General features: G+C 52.3%; 6 protein-coding genes across 6 annotated transcripts; 1 reads left to right on the top strand and 5 right to left on the bottom strand.

The window, feature by feature from the left end:
• Positions 1–309: 309 nt before the first annotated feature.
• On the bottom strand, positions 310–1538 carry GT037_008243 (uncharacterized protein; the record flags this gene model as incomplete). The annotated part of the gene is made up of 2 exons (XM_038933290.1): positions 310–1293; positions 1359–1538. The coding sequence occupies 2 exons, from the start codon at positions 1536–1538 to the stop codon at positions 310–312; spliced, it is 1164 nt and encodes a 387-aa protein (XP_038783955.1).
• A 923-nt stretch (positions 1539–2461) lies between these two features.
• Positions 2462–3924, bottom strand: GT037_008242 (cell lysis protein; the record flags this gene model as incomplete). The annotated part of the gene is made up of 5 exons (XM_038933289.1): positions 2462–2884; positions 2939–3285; positions 3338–3454; positions 3556–3627; positions 3747–3924. 5 exons carry the CDS (start codon positions 3922–3924, stop codon positions 2462–2464), a joined length of 1137 nt encoding a protein of 378 aa, XP_038783954.1.
• A 2756-nt stretch (positions 3925–6680) lies between these two features.
• Positions 6681–10620, top strand: GT037_008241 (jumonji domain-containing 5; the record flags this gene model as incomplete). The annotated part of the gene is made up of 3 exons (XM_038933288.1): positions 6681–7027; positions 7076–8318; positions 9004–10620. The coding sequence occupies 3 exons, from the start codon at positions 6681–6683 to the stop codon at positions 10618–10620; spliced, it is 3207 nt and encodes a 1068-aa protein (XP_038783953.1).
• Positions 10621–11445: 825 nt separating this feature from the next.
• Positions 11446–12020, bottom strand: GT037_008240 (ubiquitin-like protein atg12; the record flags this gene model as incomplete). The annotated part of the gene is made up of 2 exons (XM_038933287.1): positions 11446–11705; positions 11873–12020. The coding sequence occupies 2 exons, from the start codon at positions 12018–12020 to the stop codon at positions 11446–11448; spliced, it is 408 nt and encodes a 135-aa protein (XP_038783952.1).
• An 833-nt stretch (positions 12021–12853) lies between these two features.
• GT037_008239 (uncharacterized protein) lies at positions 12854–14717 on the bottom strand (the record flags this gene model as incomplete). The annotated part of the gene is made up of 3 exons (XM_038933286.1): positions 12854–12946; positions 12995–14248; positions 14298–14717. 3 exons carry the CDS (start codon positions 14715–14717, stop codon positions 12854–12856), a joined length of 1767 nt encoding a protein of 588 aa, XP_038783951.1.
• Positions 14718–16545: 1828 nt separating this feature from the next.
• On the bottom strand, positions 16546–20915 carry GT037_008238 (retrograde regulation protein 2; the record flags this gene model as incomplete). Its single annotated transcript, XM_038933285.1, has 8 exons — positions 16546–17208; positions 17260–17755; positions 17805–17828; positions 17878–18072; positions 19214–19378; positions 19430–19878; positions 19995–20205; positions 20269–20915. The coding sequence occupies 8 exons, from the start codon at positions 20913–20915 to the stop codon at positions 16546–16548; spliced, it is 2850 nt and encodes a 949-aa protein (XP_038783950.1).
• Positions 20916–21384: the final 469 nt, after the last annotated feature.

Raw genomic sequence — 21384 nt, 5'->3', positions numbered from 1 at the left:
ACGTTTAATGAACCTCTAGAAAGCATCATTCAGACAGCAGGTGCATGATTTGGTAGTCGTGTTTAGCCTGCAAAGATGAGTTTTTATTGATAGTGTGCTATGAGATGACATATTCAAGGAAAGTATGAGTAAGTTGTAACACTGCTAATAAATGCATCATCCCATGCTCTTCCGTGACACCGACACCATCAAGTCCAAGTCCAAACCCAGCCCCAACCCCAAGATCAATCTTATCCAAAAGCGATAACAACCCTTCACGATTGTTCAATAATCAGGTAAGGGATAGCAGCCATTGCAAGCACTACGCAACTAGTTAGGCACAGCCATCTCCCTATGCATATGCGCCAAAATCTCACCAGCAGCCTCCCCCATGAAGACAAACGCCTCAATTGCGACAACGTGCAACACAAAAACGAACATGCCGACCATGATGAAGAAGTTCTTGGTAAACAACTTGATAAGGCGGCGTCTGGCCTCCCAGTTGAAGCTCCTCCAGGCATCAAGGAAGCCAACGACACCAGTTCCACCCATGATCTTGCTAACGACCTTTCCGCCAAAGGTACGGTCGAAGGGAACGATGGTGTCCTGGTCCTCGGGGAGCAGAGAAGCTTCGATCCGGACCAATGTGACCATGGCAGGGAGGCAGAGGAAAAGTGTGCAGGTAATGGCAAACACAATGACAGCAAGGACCCTCGCGATGAGACCGATCTTGTCTGCACAAGTCTCAATAGAATGGCCCTCGTATCCAAGTTTGTTGAGCTTAAGCAGCATGAATACGCCAGCTGTGAGGTACATGCTGACATAGGGCATAACGGCCTTGAGCGCGGCGGGGACGGCAAGAGTCTTCCAGTGGGCCTTGGAGGGGATGCGCTGCCAGAAGAGGCCGTCGGTGGGCATAGCGACAACCTTGTGTGTCCACGCGGCGTGTACGTTGGCGAGAAGGGCAGCGCTAATGGCAGCGCCAACAACAGCTGAACCAGGCATGCCAGACAGGGCCCCCGAGAAGAACGTTGTAGTCAAGCCAGACAGGAACGAGTAGAAACAATGAATCTTGAAGCCGCGGAAGCGGGACCAGCGGCCGGCGTGTGCGACAAGGTGGCGGACGGTAGCGCGGATGGACGCTGTGATGGGCTTCGCGTTCACGAGGGTGATTGTCGGACCGGCTTCAAGGAGTGTTTCCTTCTCGTTGGAGTCTTCCTTATCGTTGGAGGTTTCGTGGGTAACGGTAATAGCGGCTACGGGGGACTCGACCATGCAGAGGGTTACGACGACCTGGTTGAGCATGTAGGAGAACTAATCATATCTTATTAGCAACATAAACCTTGACATGAAGCAGGAAGATGGGGATCAGGGCGTACGAGGCTGATGCCTATGGCGGCAATGAAGATGGTGACATAGATGGCGACAACACTCCAGATGGATACTTTGTCCATGTAGTCTGGGGTTCTTCCACCGTTTCCGTTGATGGCGCGCTTGACGAACGAAGACGTCTGCGGGTGCGACACGGCGCGACGAGCGAGCTCGACGAGGACCGTCATCTTATCGATGTCCTCTGTAAAGCCTGTTCCTTAAACTGCCTTAATGTGTCGTATATCGAAAGATTGTGGTCGCTTCGAATGGTAGAAAAGGGTAAAAAGAACAGAACAGAAGACCAGAAGAGTTAACAACAGGTAAAAGGGTGAAGTGACAGGTTGGCGCTGTCACAGCGGCACGGCGTTCAAGACGGACTGCGACCGGCCAAGGAGGCGAAGTCCAGCCCCATTGACGCAACAAGACGGTTGCCTGGTCACGCACGGTCCATGTGCCGTCTTAGCCGCTGATCTATAATTGGCCCCGCCTTGTGTGAATGTGCTAGAGAGTGGTTCAAGTAATTCACGTTCCGTTATATGCAGAAAGCTCTTGAGGAAAGACGTGGGCGTGCTCCTTCACAATAGAGTCTATTGTCCACAGAGAGCATGCTTTGGTGTCACTCGACAAAACTATATCTGAAACCGGTTTGGCCACAGTGATGGATGAACCTGTATCCCAACACTCTCAGTCAACCTGCAGAAGATTTGGGGCCGAAGTTGGACGCCTCATCTCTTAATCATCATCCGTGGTTCTAATCCATGACATCACGCGTTCAAGTGCACAACAATAAGAAGACAATGTTTCATTATATCAACCGTCAACTACATGACGAGAAAGAACAACTCCCATGTTACCATGATTACAGTACCGGAACCCCGCCCATGACAGACAGGACAATGTAGAGGGGAAAACAGGAGAAGGCGCTAGACTAGAGACGCGACCAAGAAAAGGCTTTTAAAGGAAGAATGATACACAACGCTGGCCTTGTTTCCAATTTCAGGATGAGCATAAGTCGTCATACGTGAGCATCATGAAGATGTGTGTGCGTGTTAGAGATCGATCGTAGCGTATTCGAGGTTGAGGTGAGTAAGATGGTCTGGGAAGATCAAGCTTATAGAGCAGGATGGGCCGCTGCGATCTTCTCGCCCTCAGTCTCGGACTCATCGGAAGAAGACTCAGCCTCGGCAACGGGTGCGTGGGTGGGAGCTGAGGGGAAAGCCTCCTTCTTGACCTCTGGGGAAGTGGAACGCCCGCGGTACTGGTTGACGGTCTCCTGGGCCTTGGCCGTGGCCTGCTGGGTGTAGCCTTGTACAGTCTTCATGGCGTTTCCGGCGTGCTGGTTAGCAAGGCCCTTGACCTGCTGAGCCTGCTGGTTGGCAATGTTGAGACCCTTCTCCAACTGGGCATCGATGACCTCCTTGTTCTGAATGTACACAAGAGGACCGAGGAAGGTGATGAATGTCGAGATCAAGGCCAAGCCCCAGAGCGGGACAAACTTGATGAGGAAGTAGGAGATGAGGGAAGCGAAGAAAGCCTGTAAGGGATAGTCAGCAGCTGTACTCATTGTTAAACCCAAGGGCATACTCACAGCAACGGTGACGTAGACGTTCTCGGCGAACATGATACGCTGGGACTCGATGACAAAGAAGTTGATGAGCTGCTCGAAGTCGTCCGTCATGCGCTCAAGCGAAGCCTTGGGGATAGTGTAGTACTGGCGGGGCCTGAACTGCGAAGTAAGACCACGTCCGATAGCCACTTGTCCGACAACTTCGGCAGCTGCGGTAAGACCAAGTACCATGTAGGAGGTCTTGAAGATGTAGCGGATCAGATTTAGGTATCGTGCGGCGAAGATGAAGACGACGGTTGCACCAAAAGCGATGCCGGTAGCGCGGGGGTTCTTCCAGCTCAACAGGCGGTAGAACATGCTGTGGTAGTCTGGTATATGTGTTAGCTACGTTGTCGATATGGAACACCAGTGTAGCCCTACGAGTGAGGTTCTGACCAGTCGCGGCCTTGTGCTCGGGAATCGTCTTGGAGTTGGCCAGATCAGCAAACTCGTCGCGGGTCTTTGCGCCCTCAGCCTTGACATTCTGTGCAACGGGGCCTGCAAAGTTTAGCAATGGTCGTGTGCGCATCATTCAGATATCTGCAGGCTGTTAGTTGCGGTCCGGAACACGCAGGGACGAGTCTATGTACATACCTTACCGTTCATAACGGTCTGCTTGGCGTTCTGCACGCTGGGGTGGTTGTTTGCGGCATTCATAGCGTTTGAAGCTGCTTTGTGGGTGTCAGTTCAGGAAATCAGGTGTTGTGCGGGCGGCAGATAAGAACTGCGATATATGGCGTTAGCTTGCGTCTCGGTAAGGGTCGAGGGCGTTCTGTCCCACTCACCTCACTCTCTAGAATTCCGTTCTTTGCCTTGATTGCGCTGTTCTGCAAATCACTGTTTGCGCTGCCGTTTACGTGAGAAGGAGAGCCGTCCATTTGGTTGATGAGATCAGGAGTGCCGTTGGGCGTGGCTAGGTCGAAATCGGTTTGTGTGTTGTTAAGCTCAACTCGGGGAGCTTCTGACATCGCTGAGGACTTGGCCGTGGAGGGGTATGATCACGGGTGGATGAGGGCAAGTAGTGGTGCGGGAGTATAGTGACAAGGTGCTGGGGTATGGGAGAGTGTGAGAGGTAGAAGGTGCTGCTATGGTTTTGTGCGGGTACTGTCGTGTGCGCAGCAGTCCGTTGGGCACATTCACCAAAACGTCATGGCTCCACTCCACAATGGCCTGGCCATGCTTTGTTTTCCACTGCCACTCACGACGCACTTCTGCACATACAGGTTTCATAGCAAATCGTGTCATTGGCATACATGTGCATCATTCACACAATGCCTGAAACCAAGTTGCTGCGTGTCGACTTGTCCTTTCCGCGGATGCGATTCTTGTCCAGGTGGCAGGCCCAAGCGTTAGGCCTGTTTCACATGTGAAAGACGGCCAGGTGGTCTTGATTCCCCCCTCATGACGCAACATAGGACCAATGTCACAGTCAGTCTCACAAAATCTCACGGTACACATGCCCAAATGTACACATATTAGATGCATCTCTTTGTCTTGTGCATGACATTTATTTTGCTGATCCACTTTTGCATGCCAGGTCCCAGACAGATCCCCCTGCGTCGATCTCCCTTTCATCCAATGTCGGATTGTCTCTAGCATGGACCAAGATGTGGTTTACTCCTGCAGCATACGGACATTGGCATCGCAGCCTGCGGAAGACATTGTCGACAATTTTATCATCCAGCATGCACCTCAGCGTCATAAGGGAACAGGTATCCCCACTTAGCCCACATTGGTAGTTGACGAGCTAACAACGCGCTGAACGATGATGTAGGCTCTGCGCCATGTCCATCTGTCGCCTCGCTCCCCTGGGGTTGGCAATAAGTCGGGAAATTAACATAGCTCGTAGCTCTTGAACATTGCAAATCCCCCTTGCGATTCGTATTATTCTGCTGACACTGGGAACTTCGCCGAAGTGGCTTTGGTTATCGTGCATCTGAACATGTGGAACCATCAGGACCGATCACGCGAGTCTAAGCCTTGCGGCTCTATTCTCGATCAGAACCACGGATAAGGTCTCTTGCGACCTGCACGTGAATATTGGCTGTGGAGGAATCTCGGAGGCACGTAGCGGTCGACTGTCAATGGAATTTTGGGAGATAGGGGTGGTTTGTCTCTTCGTGTATAGCGCATGAAGGATCTTGGAGAGCGCTTTCGGCGGGGAGCGCATCGTTTGTAGTACGATGAGGCTCGGCGATGTCAAGTCTACATCGTGGCATATGCAAATGCTGTATACGAGTACTTAGAGGCCCATACTGTTCCTGGGCGCCAAATATAGGACCCCAACTATTTGTGCTACCAGGCGAAGCAGGATCGTCGGCTAGGTGTTGATGGACAAAGGAATGTGGAGGGGAAATTATGGATGGTCACTCCGCTGCGCTTCCGCGGCGGCGGCGATGACTGATATGGCCGTCCACGAAGCTGCAACGTCATATCTCTCGGCAAGGGTCGTGTACTCGATATATTGAGTGGGTATTTGTGCTTTCTAATCTTACATGGCACCCCCTATGTGATGTTACAATGTTTGTTGTTGTCATCGGAAGGGAGTGCTTCGCAAAGGCAGGTGCGAAACGGAAGGCGGGGGTTCAGGGTCTCACGAGGCAGGCGCAGACGCACAGGGCACTCTACCACGCGACAACAAAGGTGGGGGTCATCGCCCTCGGCCTCCCGCTTTGCGCTCTGCGAAATGGCGCATCTCATACAGTATTGATAGCCGGGCGAGACTCGCAAGAATTGTGCGATAATGCGCACACTTGTGCACCGATTGGTTAGGCTGGACGCCATATTGGCGGCCTCAACCCCGGGATCCGGGACTATTTCGAGTCCCAATCCAGCAGCAGTCAGTGTCATCGAGACTTGGTGAATATCTCCGTCGGCGTGCCGAAGCTGATTTTTCTTGGCCTTGGGTGTGAGTTGCCAATGCTTCAAGGAGCCTCCGAGCGGTCAGCGCCGCTGCAGAGGGGTCTGAGGGGTGTTTGACCTCCCGCCTCTTCTCCAACAGGCCCCAATCGCCGTTGTCGAGAGATAGACAAAGGCCACAAGCGCCATAGCGGAAGCGTAGCACCATTGGAATTATGCAGGTGGCTGCAGGGATGACTCCGACGGCCAGCAACAGGTCCTCCCGTCAAGACGCTCGTCGTTGGACTCGAGCAGCGGCTGCCAGAATCATGCTTGTCCCAACTCTGACCCTGGGTCATCTCAGAGCATGTCACAGCGTCGTCAGGCAACGCCTATCAGCGAGGACCAGGAGTTGGATCCAAGAACGCTAGGGTTGGCAGGGCATGGCAGCAGGCAGTCCGCGCGCCATGGACGCTCGAGGCGGGCTCCAGCGAATATGTGGCGTACCTCCGAAATCCTGGCCAAGGTCTGCCGTTGCGATAAGACCCACTCACATGCGCGCTGCGGCTTGCGTTTATCACACCTCTCCCAGCCGGGTGACTTGTCTCTCTCTCTTCATCTTCATTCACCGCACATCGTCGCACCGTCGACATATTCGCGTCGAGGCTACAAGCCTAGCTTGCGAGTATACCCACTTGACACTCCCAGATCCTCGGTACGCCAGCAACGTCAGCCAGAAAGAGCGACATGGTCAAAGCGCTCACCTATCGCCATTCCCAACTCGTCACCGCTACCGCTGCCACTCAAAATCGGCACTGAGCACGCGACATCCAAACAGCTCCCCCTCTGCGGAGGCGAGAGTCTGTGAGGACTGCTCGACAGCAGGATGATAATATCACGCGATATCTATAATGACTCTCCCCCGCTGCGCCGAAACCGCATGGCCAACAATCCGACTCTCCTGTATTCTTGGTGGTGCACTGTATTTTCCGCTGTCATCATTGGAGTCCGACTGTCGGGCCGCTATATTCGTAATGAAAGACTCTTCCGCGAGGACAAGGTCATGGCACTCAGCATCATCCCACTGTTTGCGCGAATGGGATTCGCTCACGTGGTCCTGATCTGGGGCACCAACAATGTCAACGTCACGAATTTGACAGACCCTACCATCATCCGCCACCGCGAGATTGGCTCTCAGATGGTCCTCGCAGCGAGGATTTTCTATGCATTATTGTATGTGCAGTCATCAACTTGAATTAGGGTGTGGCTAACCCATGCTAGCATCTGGATGGCCAAGTTCACCGTTTCAGAGTTCCTGAAGCGCTTATCGGAACGTTTCTGGAAGAGAGGATACGATTGGGGACTGCGTGCCATACGCATCTTTCTCGTCGTTACTTTCCTCATGGTTCTGATTGCCACACTCGCAGAGTGCCATCCTACTACCCATTACTGGCAAGTTGTCCCGGATCCAGGACCGCAATGCCGACAGGGCTACGCACAGCTACTCACCATGGGCATCTGCGACATCGTCACCGACGTTTTCCTTATCGCCTTTCCGATCCCGATCATCGTGCGTTCGAGCATGCCATTAAAGCGGAAGATCTCACTTGTCTTGCTGTTTTCCTTGTCGATCGTTCTAATCGTTGTCACTGGCGCTCGAATGCCTCTGGTGATGCAAAGATCAGGTTTACAGCAGTTTCGCACCGTATTTGCTTCTTCAGAAATTCTGGCTGCCACCATCGTTTCCAACGCCATCGTCCTAGGCTCCTTTCTTCGCGACCGAGGTGTCAAGAAACCAAAATTCAAAGCACCATCTACCACAGACAGTATGGAACGCCGAGGATCAACACGCCGCTTCACAGACCAGACCGGTAGCAGTGATGAGGATCTTGCAAGGTCACTAGGATACCGCACAAAACCTGAACTGCTCGATAAGTCGACAAGCCTACCGAGACCGGCTCCCGTGGCGGACCTCGACCTTTTATCATCGTCCAGACAACCCGGTCCTTTTACAAACAACAACTGGAAGTTCCCCGATGAGGAAGCTGGTATGCTTCCGTGCAACGGTCGACCAAGCATGACAGTCGAAGACATACGAGATCCGATGCCCAGTCCTCGTGCCAGGCGCGTGTCATGGTTCGACGTTGGTGGACTACTGGAGAATCCAGCCGTAGCTCCCTCACCCACCGACTCAGTCATTGCGCACGACTTTGCAGCCCAGTCACAGCCACGAAGAGGGTCCAGAGCCTCAAACACGATCATGCCAAACGCACGCGCATTTCTGCCTCAAGCACGACGCAACTCCCGACTTTCTCAACAGTCCGAAGACTACGAGATGACTCAAGTCCGGCCCACCAATCAGTTGCAGGATCCCGGGGGCTTGCTCTCCGAAGAGCGCGAGCAAGAAGAAGCGTTGTCGACTCCATCTCCACATTCAGGCTCCTCAGCCGGTCCTCCTTCTTGCCAGACACGATACGCGCCTATACGACGCACATCGACGCGCTCGACACAACAAAGCTACGATGTACCATCGCTAAAAGATCCTGGAGGCTTACTCTCTTCCGCGCCGCCTCCCCCGTCTACACGACGCAATCCTCCCCAACAAGGCCGCAAAGTGCCGTCCCTACAGGACGCCGGCGGCCTTCTTGGCTGACGACACCCGTTCCTCCTTTACATTTTCCCTGCGTGATACCCCGGCCTTCGCGGCCTCGTTTGCCTTCGCATAGTTTGCCTAATGATTTCCTTTTCCTTGAGTCAGTACCCGCACGATATCCACCTACGTAGGTGGGCGTTGATGGATTTACGATTGATGGGCTACGAACGCGATACCCATGGATCCATCAGACATCTCAGACTGGATGTCGCAGAGTAGATCACGATCTATAGTCGGGCAGCAAGACGCATGTGTATTATAGCAATAACAATATATCGAACGACGCTTGACGTCGCTGTGGCGTCGTTTACGGCGGTAAATTGCCGACCTATAAATGAAGTTTAATATAGACGTTCTCGGCTCTTGTGGTCCTGGCACCCGGGTACGTGGTACATGTCGTAGGAATGTAACATGGTTTTTACGCTAAAAAGCAATTGCTCGAAAACGTTGATTACCGAGTAAGTGGTTCAGCATCCAACGCTTGGAGCCCCTGTGGAACAGGTAGCGTTCGGATATTATTCAACAGTGTCTTGGCTGCTCAACGGCGCGCGGGAAGGAAGCTGCAGGGCGCGACGCGACGGTCATAGCTCGCACTATTAGCAACAGCTTGAACCTTGGAGCAGTAGCACAACCTACCCACCCGCCATCATCATCTGGTAGCACGTCAGAAATGAACAATGACGCGCCCACGCTCCTCGAGATCATCCAACTAACCCGTCAAGAACTCACCCACACGCAGACAACCGACCCGATCCGTGAATGCGGACGCGCTGCGCTGGCGCTGCTTCCCTCTGATTCCGACCTAGCATTGAAGCTCGCCTATCAGAAATTACACGATGTGCCGTACAAGGAGGTGAAGACGTGCTGGCGCAGGTTGTATGCGGATGCGAGCCTATGGAAGGTGGTGAAGGTGGTAGACGATCAGCATGGCCAATTCGCAAAGGGTAGATACGATGAAGAGCGAAGCAATGCTGCCGCTGAGAAGCATGCCTGGGTTGACGACGTGGTACGAACACTGGATATGACGCTTATATTGACAGGCGCACCCGAGAGAGAGGAGCTCGTGGAGCTGTGGTTTGCAGCGTTGAAAGCTGTCCTAACGCCTCCAGGACGAAACTCCAACATCGACGCTGACGCTTCCGAGCCCCCGAACAAACGGAGGATGCTATCGTTTTCACGTCAAACCTCCTGTGTACCAACGAGCTTCCCGACGGTGCTACCCAATCCCTCGCCCACCATCCGACACGCGATACATCGAACGAGAGAACTCAGTCTGGAGGCTTTCCAGAAGAGAGTTGGTGACACGACTATGCATACACCTGTTATTATCGAAGGTGCGATACAGCACTGGCCCGCACTTGACGAGCGACCGTGGAACAACCCAGCATATTTGCTCGAGCAGACACTCGGTGGTAGACGCCTCATACCCGTTGAAGTGGGCAAGAGCTACACAGACGAAGGCTGGGGTCAGCGCATAACCACTTTCCGCGCCTTTATGGAGACATACATGCTCGAAGGCGCGAAAGATGCTGTCTCGGCTACATCACACATGGACAATGTGGGTAGTCCTGATTGTGACGGAGCTGATGGCAGTCAGACGCCAACACCACCACCGACAGGCTACCTAGCTCAGCACGACCTCTTCGCCCAGATTCCATCTCTCCGCGCCGATATTAGCATACCTGACTACTGCTACTCCTCACCCGCCCCTTCCCCGCACCTCACACACATTAAACCTGTCCCGAAGCTCGAAGAACCATTGCTTAATGCTTGGTTTGGACCTAAGGGGACTGTTTCGCCTCTGCATACTGATCCGTACCACAATATACTTGCACAGGTCGTGGGGTACAAGTACGCGAGGTTGTATGCCCCGGAGGAGACGGAGCGGTTGTATCCGAGAGGGATGGAGGGGGGCGGAGTGGATATGAGCAATACTAGTCGTGTTGATTTGGACGAGGGGATGGAAGTTTTGGGGGAGGTGAGTTGCTGGGAGGTTGATAGCTTGTCAAGTGAACGGCGAAGGGAATTTGAAGAAGAGTTTCCTGGGTTCAAGGATGCGAGGTATATTGAAGGCATTCTAGCCCCGGGTGAGTGTCTTTATCTTCCTGTAGGTTGGTGGCATTATATACGTAGTCTCACACCTAGTTTTAGTGTGAGCTTTTGGTTCAATTGAATCATTGTCTTGTTCGTCTTTCTTTCTACTACCTCACATGATGGTATCGTACGTTTTTTTTTGATGATCACTCCTCATTGCATACTCTGCATTTCCGCATCGCCATTTCTCCATCTCTTAACATCCTCCGTGTGCGAAACAGCAATCATCGAAATACAACCTACGGAAAATGATTGCTTTCGCGTTAAGACAACGACGATGCGCCTGTTCGCAGTAGTATTGGCATCGTTGATACATCTCCCGATGGCTGCAGCCACATATCTTATAGTGAGTTATGAGGTATTCGCACATTTTTGGGTGACTGTAACAGTCTGTGGTTATCCAATGTTTGGTGATGAGCTGACCTGGTAATGTAGTCTTGAAGTTGAGATGGTGGATAGTGTGAGGAATGGGGAGAGAAGGAAGCGTGGCGTTGATGTAAAGTACAAGGGGAGAGCACAATGATAATTGTGGGTCAGACGGATCTATCACATATGAGTTGTGAAAGGGGATTGTAAATTCTCCTGGGGCATAGTCAAGGTATAGATAACTCGCTTTTCTTCTTTTCACTCGTTGGACGTTTCGTAGCTTCCTGTCATTTTCTTTCTTAGTATGCCGTTGGACGACGTCCTATAGAGCGATAAACACCCTCAAAGACTCTGTTCCCAAACCATCCAATTCGACTCTGCACCACCAACGCACCATTCCCAACCAACGCACCATTCCCAACCAACGCACCTGCTAACCCGCCCCCCCTGCACTCACAATCCACTCTGGCCCAAATGCTGGATTAGCATCATGACCTTATCATCCATCCATCCCTCATCCCCGTCTGTCTCCTAGTCCTTACCCAAAAGCCGGACTAATAGCATACCCCACAACCAGCTCCTCACCCTGCCTAAAGCAACTCCAAAGATTCCCTACGCCCTCGTCCAACCCAGGACTAAACACACTCCCCACGTAGCAAAACACACTCTCATGCTCCTTGACGCGGAGTCGTCCCCGGAGGAACCGTACTATCGTTGCAAACGTCGAGTTTGTGCCAAGCTTGAAAATGCGTTGAGTTAGGTGCGGGGCTGAGCCTATGGGTTGGAGACGAATTGTCACTGTAAGAAGAGGGGGGCGGTTAGTTGCGTGGAGTTGGGGGCAAGGGCCAGAAAAGAGAGATGTAGGTGAGATGGAATGAGATGGGAAGGAGAGTTGTGAAGAGGGTGATATCGCCGGTGGATCCCCGTTCCATAGTATAGATGAATGGAAAAACAATCCAATATACCTTTCTGTACAGCGAGGCTCCCGGCAGCTTCTAACGCTTTCGAAGCATCTTTCGGCAGGTTGGTCAACACGACTGACGCGGCCATGGTGAGAGGCGCTTCTGTTGTGTCGTCGTCTTCTGGCATCCTCTCTTTTGGTGATTGAGACATTGTGTGAGTGTATGTTTATCGTTGTGGAGCGAAGTGAGTTCAACGTGAGTACAATAAACAGACCGTTCAATGTTCTAAGAAGGAATTACAAAATAAAAGAAGATGGACTCATGCAAAGTGATTATTGATGGTCGTTCTAGGTAGAAGCGATGGTCAGGTGTAACTGCCCAACCAACCAATCACCGCCCCACCACACCAACATCACTTCTTAAAAAAGCAAAAGGCACCCAATCAACCTTATCATCTTTCGCATTGATATCTAGTGTTTTCTACATATCTGATACGATAATGATATATAACATAAGCCTCCATTAGGGCGCTCATCCGCTTGTTCGTCGCCAAGTATACTCACCTCTCCCGTGTGACAATGTTCTACAAACCTCCATAGTAGTACCAACCAACCCACGTTTTACTGATAGAAACACACGCGCGCGCACGCACACCACCAGCCAGCCGGTTTGCATATCGCAAATGAACCAGCAGAATTTGTGACCCGAAGGCCATTGGACGCAATAGCTATATACAAAGGGGACGGCATGCATCGTTAGCCCACCAGGGATCGAAGATCGTTGGCCTAATACTGTGGTAAAGGAAAATCGGAGAGTCAAGTCAAGCTTATGTTCGCCAAGAAAAAGGGATGGAAAGGCAGAAGCTGCGCCTCGAAAATGCTTATGGGAAACGGGTATTCGCTCGCAGAGTAATGCCATGCGCCCAGGGGCGAGAAGTGAACAGATATTTGCGAAAGGAAATTATGTCGTGGGTATTAGTGAGGTCGTGCATTACGCCGTAAGGGATGCAATGAGTGGCCGTGTAGTCTGCATGAGCCCTAGGGCTCATCGACGATCAAGTTGGGCGAGGAGCTGGTCTAGCTCGACCCAGTTCTCGGTGGTGACAGCGAACTTGCGGTGCTTGCGTGAGAGGATGTGCTGTGGAATGTTAGTGTAGCTCGCAAAATGCACAGTCATGATTCGTACCTCGTCGAAGTCGTTGAACTTCTCCCTGCAGTTCTCGCAGTAGCCAGGCTTCAATTCCTTCTCAACAGTCTTGCGCCTGCGGAGGGCTGCTGCTTTACGAGCTTGTCTCTCTTCATCACCGTCATCATGCGCATGGCCCATATTCTCCTGAGCTTTGCGCTTGGCTGCTCGCATGGGTTGAGAATGCTCATAGCTGAGCGCAGCCCTCACATCGTTTGTGACGGACGAATGGCCACTATTCGTATTCGCCGACGGTACGCTGTTCTTCTCGAGGACCTTTCGTTTCAGTTGGTTCACCTCCTTGCTGTTTCCAGCACGCGGCGCGGCAGCAGTTGAGGATATCATCTGCGAGCGGATGGCGGAGGTGATGTTGGATTGGTGTAGACCAGACGCGACTGGCTCACCAGCAATAAAACGGGGCATGGCTCGGATGCTAGCCTGAGCACTGCCAAACATGGGTGGTGGGCCGTCTGCCGTGTTGCATCGCTTGGGTGGGAGGCCCTTCGGGGGGTCTAAGGGCTTTGCATCCGCATCCTGCTCTTCCTTGACGATGGCAGCAGGGGCACTGGGACGCCTGGCCAAGTTGTTGTTCTCTACTAGAGCACTCTTCTCTTCCATGGCTGAGACAGCACGCGTCCGTGGAGCCTGGGCTGCCTGCCTTCGACGTGCTTCCTGCTCTTCCTGCTGTCGGCGGCCGAAATGGGGATCTTCAACAAACGGACACTTGCCATTACCCGAGGCACGGAACTGTGGCCACTTGCCCTTCTCTTTCTCGACTTTCTGATATTCTCGGATCATAACAGGTCGGGTGACCTCATCCATGTCGTGCACGTATACGTAGTAGCCACGAAGAGGGATCATGTCCTGCGAGGCCATGACGTAGTCGCGATCCATCTTCTCGTTTTGCAGCAGCCTCTGTAGGTCAGCAGGACGGCCCTTCTGATGCTGCGAGGCCACGGCGTGGCGCGTCGGGTGGCTAGCTGCATCTTCACCGGTCTCCTTGTTGAACATGGTGTCTACCATCCGCTGCAACTTCTCCACAGACCATATCTTCATGCCCAAGCTCTTAGCCTTGTGCAGGATGTCACCGCGGTCAGATCTCTCCAGGGCGGCATCGAAGATGGACTTCTTGTTCTCCAGCTGAGCCGGGTTGACGGTGCCCTTGTGGGTGGATGAGCTGCCATCGAGGTCGGCAGGAATGGAACGCGTCGTAATGACGTGGGTGACTTCTCGGGAGAAAAAATTGACCTCACGCTGAAGATTGTTAGCAAGATGGGAGTAGGATAGGACATGGCAGACGTACGGAACCTAGGTGCTTTGCCCTATGCATCAGCTTGTCTTTCTGGGCTTCTGGCACGCTGTCAAAGTAGAAAGCAAACTGAGGGAACAGCTTGCGATAGTGACGCTGCCACTGTCGGATCGTCTCCAGGTCGTTGGACGCTCGCTGGGCGGCCTGCTTGGACGGGGCCTTTGACTCTCTTGCTGCTTCCAGCTTGCGGGTCAAAGCCGTGGGCTGGGCCCCACTCCGACGGACCAGGCCATGGCGATGGGCTTCGGCATCATCGACTTGGATGACTTGTTTCTTGGGCGGCGGTTGGCCATAGAGGACGTCGCGCTGCTCACTGGCGTGTGAGCGTTGGCGCTTTCCTCCTATGGCCGTCGCGCGTAACGGGGAATTGGTAGCGTTTTGCAGGTTGGCGAGGGGGACGCGCCGGTTCGACATGACTACTGGAACCTGGGGTGACGGAGGGACAGCTACTGCTGCCATACGTGGGAGAGCGGCCGGGGCTGGTCTCGAGGCGTAATAGATGATATGCTGGGTGGGAGGGGCACGTGTGCGTGTAGCTCACGACGCGACGGTACAGGCACGTCGAGGATTTTCTAGCAACGCGTAGCTGCCATGTCGAGGTGCGGGAGCTTTGGAGACCAAGGTACAAGGTGACGGCAGAGTAATTGAGCGAAAGAGAGGCGCGTTGCAGACGTCGATCTGCTTTCATCGACCAAGGAAAGAGTAGTCTTTGTTTGGCCTGGAGGCTGGTACAGTATGATGCAGTCGGCGCTAGAGCCAACTGGGCTAGCCTGAAAATCTCGCGCGAACCATCCACAACATCTTTGCCTAGACAACGACCTGGGCAAACACAAACCATCCTTGCCGACAACACCGTCAGTGCGCCCTGCACGACATCTCGCGTCCACTCTCTCGCTGCCCATCCTCGGCCTCTGATTCAGCCTCAGGGGAAGATTCGCAACTTCCCCATGTGGCGCCGCTCCTGCTACTTCCATCTAACGCCGACCCCACTTCTCCTATCTTGTGTCCTACTAACAACTCGCCGTCCAGCGCTGCACCACTGGCTCCGTCTCATCTTACCAATAAGGCCCCCATCGCCGTTGAATGGCACCGGCCGATCTTCGCTTCTCATTGCCTGGAGCCTTGGTCGATAGCCCGAGGTGTCACGCCTGTTGGTCGCAACTTTGTTGTATGGGTCGCAAAACACCGGATGCGTCATGAGAAGTGCACACGAGGAAGACCAAGCAGTAAAACGTATAAAGGTATCACTCCGGTCTTGCACGCACCACGCACCAGACGCCGCTGAGATCTATTCTTGATGCATTGTGCAGATGATGCCCAAGTTCTCATTCGAATGCTATTCAACACTCGCTCATCAATACTTGAGTACCCTGGCTCAGTTCATCGAATCCCCAATCCGCTTTCCTAGTCAGCCGATTCTTGTAGACATGTCCTCCACTGGTCACATGAGGAATGCCGCTGAAACTCCACCGTATTGTCTTCCTGGAATTGAACAATGAACATCCTTGCTTGTGGCACAGAGCTCTACTCCTTACATTGGTACGCTCAAAACAGCGACGCCACGATGCACGCCTTAGCGAATCTACCAACCAGGCTGATATTGCTGTGATGGCCATTTTCTTACATTCTAGAAAAAGAAAAGCTTTTTGTGCCACTCGTAAAGGTCTGTATATCCTCTTCATCCGACATGCATCGTCTTCACACTTCCTTTTTCATGTCTGACCAACATGACAGCGACCATGATGTCAAAGCCGATGTCCCTGCTATCACTCATAACAATGTTTTTCCGTCCAACTTCATGCGTAACACGTTGGATCTAAGATAATTTCGACTCCGATCCTGGAATGGAGTGGAGGTGTAACTCGTCTTTACCGGCTATGTCGCTTTCTCTTATTGCTCAGAATGCAAACCGTAATGAGTAACGTTTTACAGTCCGAGGATTTGCGGTAGGGCTCAAACCCTTGCCAGGGTACGGACGTATGAAGGAGTTTTGGCATTGATTCGATGGAGAAAGCACAGCGAGCAACGACATGGTGCACACACACCTGGGCGTTCGGCCAGTACGGACAAGGGAAGAACTAGCCAACCTGTTTCGAAGAAGAAGTATGTCAAAGGCGTCCATTATAAAGATCAGTCTATCTAATACTACAGGTTGATACTTACGAGAAAGCAATACCGAACACTAAAAAGAAAGCAGACCGTTCTCTGAAGACAGTGATCCAAACACTCAACCATGACCAGCTTAACAGCAGATACTCTTACGGCCTCGCAGCTTCAACAAGAATTCAGCTTCGTTCAGGGCCTTGTATGCGGTATCCTTCAAATATCCTTCATCGGGTTCGTCCTCATCTCCGCTGGTGTCATATGATTCTTCTTCCACAGTTGTATATCCATCGTCGTCGCCTGATGCATTATCACTTAGGACATAATCTTCATCATCACCTGAGTCGTATGCCTCAAGCACCAAAATCTCATCCTCCTCGTCCTCTTCTTCTTCTTCCTCATCATCGTCATCGGAGGGACTCATTGGTGGGGCCGATCGACGAGCCAGAGGACTGGGTGAGCGCTCGTGTCTTGATACAGTGTTTTCTCTGACATATGCCGAGGTAAGCTTAGAATGGGATGCAGGTCTCTCCGGCAGGGAAGCTCGAACTGGAGCTCTCTCGTCGTCCGGCTCAAGAGACTTGGCCCTCCTCCGTCGTTCGACTTGGTTGCCATCTAGATCAAGGAAGGTCTGAGACATTGGATGCGAGCGAACATGAGATATCCATTTGCATATCTCAGGTTTCACTTCATTGAACGCCCAATTGCGCACATTGTCGATTACCATACGAAGTGCAAAAACTCCCCAGGTAAGCTCGAGGGAAGTCGCCCAAATGCAGCGCATTTGAATTTGCCTACTCTGCTAATAGATGTCAGTCATGCATGACCTATGATTCACCAGAATCGTACTCACTTGGTGTCTGAACGTGAGCCAAAGACGAACACTAGGACCCACGCAGGTAAACGAGAAGATGACCAGGGCGTTGGTATTTGGAGAGTCTACTTTCGCGGCCAATCTCTCTCGCATGATGAGCGCTTCAGCCGATCCATTTGCAGCTTGACAATAACAGAATTCTGTCTTGTCGCCTCTTCCCGTGCCATGTTTGACCTCGACAATAGCCCAAGGAAAGCACACCAGATCTGAAGAACCCATATTGTCCAGATTTGTTGGATCACATTTCAGTAAGGCTGTGGTTGGCGACGAGATCACCCTTCGTGTCTTCCGCAGCTCGCTGAGAACGGGAAGCGTGAAATTGTTGACTCTGGAGTCGAAGTGAAGTCTCCTCGCCACCTTGCAGGCGGGATCAATGATTGGGAATAAATAAGCAAAATCCGGTTTTGGCTCAGTTCGTACCGGGCTCGTCGAGGCTCCCTTCGTTGGGCAATCGTTCCAAAGATGATTCTGGTGGCTATACGAATGTTAACTTGAACTTGAACAAGTAGCATACTGTAACTCACAGCTCCCACCGGTGATACAGTTCCCTAAAAATAGTCAGCAAAGGGGATCTGGAACCGTTGCAAGAATGCATACCTGTGCCTATCCTTGGTGGGATGGACCTCTCTGTAGGTCTTGAAGAACTCTGTTTTCAGAAGAGACGTCCATGGATCCTCTGGTACTTTTCCCCTGCGCAACTCCGTCGCCTGTTCCTTGACTCTCTTGCAGTCATCAATTACGTTATTTATCTCAGTCTCGGCTGGCGACACCTCTCCTCTACGGAGGCCTTTTCTGGACAGATAAGTACGAGGTTTCAAACTCCATCTTGAATCCTGCGCAGTTTCTCCATCCTGCCCATGACGCTTAAAATCCTCGATTTCCCGGTCAAAAATCTTTCTGTTGCTTTTTGGAACTTTTGTGCGTGCCCATCTTACGTCGTGGCATATGGGTCGTAACCACTCAGGAAGATCCTCCCTTCCGTGGACTTTAGCGTCAAAGAAAACCTTCTCATCGGCCAATATCTTTCGGGTTAACCGGGGTTTTCCGGTATGTTCAGTCGTCGATGGCATATCTTGATGTCTCCTGGGGATCGATCGTACGTAAGTGCCAAATGTTGAAGCAATGGAAACGAAAGGCCTCAGTTAACTTTCGCGAAGAGCAACTGAGGTAACGCAAGAAAGGTAGTTCATAATGGTGGTTCGCTATAGCCATTTTGTAATCGTCTAGTTCTCCCTGTGTAGGCGTACTGGGATGCAAGAGTAGGATGCGGCGCAGCATCACGAGTATGCGAGGCTGAAACAGCGTCTGCAAAGCACTTGCCAGTTCAGCCTCCGGGCTTCAGCCCCCACGCTGCAGGAGTAACGCCATCATTGTCAAAATTGGCATCGCGTCCATCTCGCCGAAACCAACATCATCCATCGCGCGCTTTCCAAGCTCAAATCCAGAGTTTCAAAACGTGGGGTTGTATCATATCGAAGTGGATGATGGAGGATGAGGTACGGCTACGGGAAGCCGCCTTCCCCTCCCGTGGCCCTTGCGCCTGGTGCTAACTTCTTATCGAAAATGTTCCCTTGATGTAACGCGATTCCGAACGCGACGAAGGATTCCATGGCGAGAACAGCATATTAAGGATATCTCGATGCATACGGTGGTTGGGATACGGGCTGATGGTGGTGGTAGGTGCTAGTCGGCGACGTCTTGACATCCCACGTCTGATGCCCTTCAGAACGCCCACTATCACTGCAATCGCGGTCGTCGGTTCAATCTACCCAGTGGCAGTATCACACAGATCAACACACGTGGGAATCTTGAGGTTTCGTTACGGCCCGGAAGTGTCACCTGATAGCGTAAGGGCAAAACCAATTCGAAAGGTATCGCAATATCACAATACACTACAACCTGCACCGCATGTCTGTGCTTGCAGCAGATTTACAGAGTGTAGCGGAAAAGGAGACCGGGCCCATTGGCAACGCCCTCCAGGCCCATAACCTGATCCGACTTCCGATTCAGCTTCTGCAGCCAGAAACGCAACACCAATGACGCGGTTGCGCAGCAAAGGAGTGCCACTGTCAACACGATACAGCCCATGCGATAGAGACTGCGTTGTGTCGTTAGCAAAAGTTCACATGGTATGGGCTGTTATACTTACGGTGCGCTCCATGCAGGGTACAGATAAGCGGTAGCGATGTTTGTCGCATTCGACACAGCAGTTGCCAGTGCAAGTGTGACCGCTCTCTTCGCCTTTGGCCGTGCGACTGTTGCCGAGACCCATGGCAGAATCAGTTGGAAGGCGGAGAAAGACCCCATAGCCTGCAGAAACATGGCAAAGTAGCGAGGCCCGGTCTGATATGTTGACATGGAGATGATCTGACCAACCGCGGATATAACGCATGCGGCCACGATATGGAAGCAATGCTCGCCTGAACGCCCGGAGTGCCACGAGTTCAGGACGGAGAAAATGAATGCAAGGAAGTAGGGAGGTGCAGTGAGCAGAAGTGTCTCCACGCGGGGAAAGCCGAGTGTCTGCACGATAGAGGGGAAGAAGTAGGTGAAGCTCATAGATACAACGGCGCATGTCTGGATGAAGACAAGGAGCGGCTAGAGGTGGTGTCTAAGGTTAGCAACGCATACGAAGACAAAAATTCTCGAGATCGATCTACGGCGTCGACCGTAGTGTTCTAGGGAAGAAAACATAAGGCAGAGAAGGTACGTACCACTTTCGGGTCGGAGAACGCCTGCTTGAGCCCAACGAACACGGAATCGTTCACTTCATCTGCAACACCATCGTTTTCGCGATTGAGTCGCCATTGTGCCATCGCTGTCTCTTCTGGTGACAAGAAAGGCGTGTTCGAAGGATAGTTCGGCAGAAGAGCATACCCAGCAAAGGCCATGATAATCGTTAGGGCTCCTTCTAAGATGAAAATCCTGGAGATGTGGGAGTACGAAGTCAGTGTATGTCTCAGATGCGTCTGTATAGTCACGACTTACCAGCGCCAACTTGGATAGCCACCAAGTCCTTCCATGCCATCGACAATACCTGCTGCGATCAACCCACCAAAGGCAGAAGAGAGGGTATATCCGGAGTAAAAAGTAGCAATGCGGCTTGGTAGCTCTTTTCGTGTATACCAGCATGAGAGGAAGAAGATGCACCCAGGAAAGTAGGGCGCTTCCGTTACACCAACCAGGAACCTGAGCGCAACCAGTCCAGCGTGGTTTTGCACAAAGCCAGTGGCACCAGACACGACACCCCAAATGATGACCACTGTTGGCAGATACAGCCTGGGCCTGAAGATGGAGAGAAGCATGTTCGATGGTATCATCATGGAGATGTAACCAGCCCACAATACCATCACAGCGGTTTGATACTGCACATCGTCGATGCCCAGTGTCGCCTCCAGACCCCCGAGGCGTGCATTAGCAATGGCATTTCGATCGAGCACGTTGAGCAAGAAGAGCACGATTAGAATAGGCAGGGCTCGAAAATCGATTTTCCGCACGAGTTTCTTTTCGAGAGCTTTGAGTTGATCAGGTGTGTGACCGCGTAGGATCTCCGGTACTGGGTTGCGAGACTCATTCGTTGCTTCAATGTGCTCGAAGGCCAGGTCTTTCTCGAGAGAATGCTTTTCGACGTCCATGGCAATGATAGAGCGGCGCGAATGGTGAAGACGGTAGTGAGGCGCTCTAGAGCGGAAGCGTGGATGGCGCTACCCCACAAACCTGGGGTAGCCACTTCTTATACTAGTCTTCCAACTCCCCATATCACGTTGTGTTAATCGTCAGCATTATCGAGTTTAGTGTGGCATGGGGTGCGGGGATTCCCGCAGTACGACATATCTTCAGACCGGGTAAGATCGTCCTTGTGAATTACAGTTGTCGTGGTCAGCCAAGGCTAGAGACCACGGCGTGTTGACCGAGATGTACTCGAGACGAGGCCTTGTGGTACACCGTCGGCTCCTGGGCGAGTTAGCGATGATGTTTGCTGAGGGAACTGAGGGGAGGTCGGGGGTTGTGCCGATCACGGTTATTCATGTAGAGCCGGTGCATTGTGCCAACATGCAGCACATGCAGCACATGCGTCTAGTCACGGCCTGTGGATATGTTTAC

The sequence above is a fragment of the Alternaria burnsii genome (assembly GCF_013036055.1).
Source record: "Alternaria burnsii strain CBS107.38 chromosome Unknown 753, whole genome shotgun sequence".
Classification (NCBI taxonomy): Eukaryota; Fungi; Ascomycota; class Dothideomycetes; order Pleosporales; family Pleosporaceae; genus Alternaria; species Alternaria burnsii.
This window is presented reverse-complemented; position numbering and strand designations above follow the sequence as displayed.